Source organism: Mirounga leonina, unplaced genomic scaffold (assembly GCF_011800145.1).
Source record: "Mirounga leonina isolate KUSES-001 unplaced genomic scaffold, KU_Mleo_1.0 Mir_376, whole genome shotgun sequence".
Lineage (NCBI taxonomy): Eukaryota > Metazoa > Chordata > Mammalia > Carnivora > Phocidae > Mirounga > Mirounga leonina.
The window spans coordinates 9,015,538-9,016,997 of record NW_023270718.1 but is presented as its reverse complement, the minus strand read 5'-3'; the positions used below and the strand labels follow the sequence as shown (position 1 = coordinate 9,016,997).

Below are 1,460 nucleotides of genomic sequence, written 5' to 3'. Positions count from 1 at the left end.
GGGCTGGGGGCCTGGGCTCCTGGGTCTGAGGGAGGAGGGGCTGGGGGTCTGGGCCCCTGGGTCCAGGGGAAGCAGGAGGAGGAGGCACCCAAATGCCTGATTAGCAAGAGGGAAGGAAACCCGAAAGTTGAGGGTTGCTATGTGGGACAGAGAAAGGATCAGGGCAGAGGAAGCAATAGCTTTCAGGGGGGAGTTCCATCGGAATTAGATTTCGACACCAAGGTCTCCCTTCCCACCCTGAGCCGGCCCACTGGGGAATTCCAGCAGCTGGCCTGGAGGAACGGAGAGGGAAGGCAAGTGACGGGAGGAAGCAGGTCACCATAGCCCCATACCCAGCAGCCTAAGGACAGAAACTGCACCCAGAGAGGAGTCTGACCTGTGGGCCTGGCTTCTGGGGCTCCAGAGGAGGTAAGAGCTGGGAAGCTGGAGCCAAGGGGCTAGAAACCAATAAAGGAATTCTAGAAGGGACTGGGGGTCTGGACTGCTGGGTCCCCAAGGGAGGAAGGGTAGAGAGAGCTAGAGGCTCAGAATCTGGGTCCTGGTAAGGAGAAGGGCTGGGGTCTTGGACATTGAACTTATACAGCTGAAGGAAGGAAGTTGGGGGCCCCTTGAAGCTAACTAAGGGGCTGCCTGCTAGGTTCTGAGTGGGGAAGTGGCGGTTTGGGGGTGAGGTTCCGAAGAAAGCGGCGGGTCAGAGGGTCAGACGGTCAGACTGCTCTGTAGCTTGGACTTTGGCTTTGCCACGACACCACCCGAGCCCTACCCCACGTCCCCCCTCCTTTTCCAACCTCTCCCACAGCCCCAGGACCAGGACTGGGAGAGCGAGAGGGAGAAAGTTCGGACAGGTGAGCACTCCAGGGAAGCCCAGAGGCTGGCAGTGGAGGGCTGGCTGGGAGAGGCTCGGAAGCTGGGTTGAGGGAGGCCAGCCTGGAAAAACTGGGAGGTCAGGATGGAAAGACAGCTGTTACAAGAGGGAAAGTGCCCCAGGCTGAGAGCTGGCCTCATCACACCAGACCCTCACCCACTGTTTCTGCCCTGGGAGCCAATGTGGGCCTCAGAGCCTTGAGGGGCTCAGAGGCTGGAGGCCACCTTCTGATGCACCTGGATCCTTAGGGCAGGTTCCTCACCTGAGAGACAGAGAGAAAGGTTCGTGGTCCCTCTTCTTCCCCTGCAGAGCCTGGCATGTGGGGTTACCTGTCCCTGCTGCCTGCCTTCCTGGCCCTTTGGGCTATTGCTGGAGTCTGGACCGTGTGAGTGTTAGAGGCAGGAGACCCCTGGGAGGGGCTGGGGGTCTGGACCCCTGGGTCTGGGGGAGGAGGGGCTGGGGTCTGGACTCCTGGGTCTGGGGGAGGAGGGGGCTGGGGGCCTGGACTCCCGGGTCTGGGGGAGGAGGGGCTGGGGGCCTGGGCTCCCGGGTCTGAGGGAGGAGGGGCTGGGGGCCTGGACTCCTGGGTCTGAGG

General features: G+C 61.8%; 1 protein-coding gene across 6 annotated transcripts in view; it reads left to right on the top strand.

Annotated features, from left to right (window-relative positions):
* The window catches only part of TMEM150B (transmembrane protein 150B), a 12,519-nt gene that overhangs the window by 2,891 nt on the left and 8,168 nt on the right, over positions 1 to 1,460 (top strand). For 5 of the 6 annotated variants that reach the window (XM_034986408.1, XM_034986404.1, XM_034986402.1 and 2 more), the window contains 2 exons: positions 800 to 845; positions 1,175 to 1,250. In XM_034986408.1, coding sequence (XP_034842299.1) covers positions 800 to 845; positions 1,175 to 1,250 — 122 coding nt within the window. Of the gene's footprint in view, positions 1 to 267; positions 409 to 799; positions 846 to 1,174; positions 1,251 to 1,460 lie in introns of all 6 variants that reach the window. The other variant, XM_034986406.1, reaches the window with a different exon arrangement.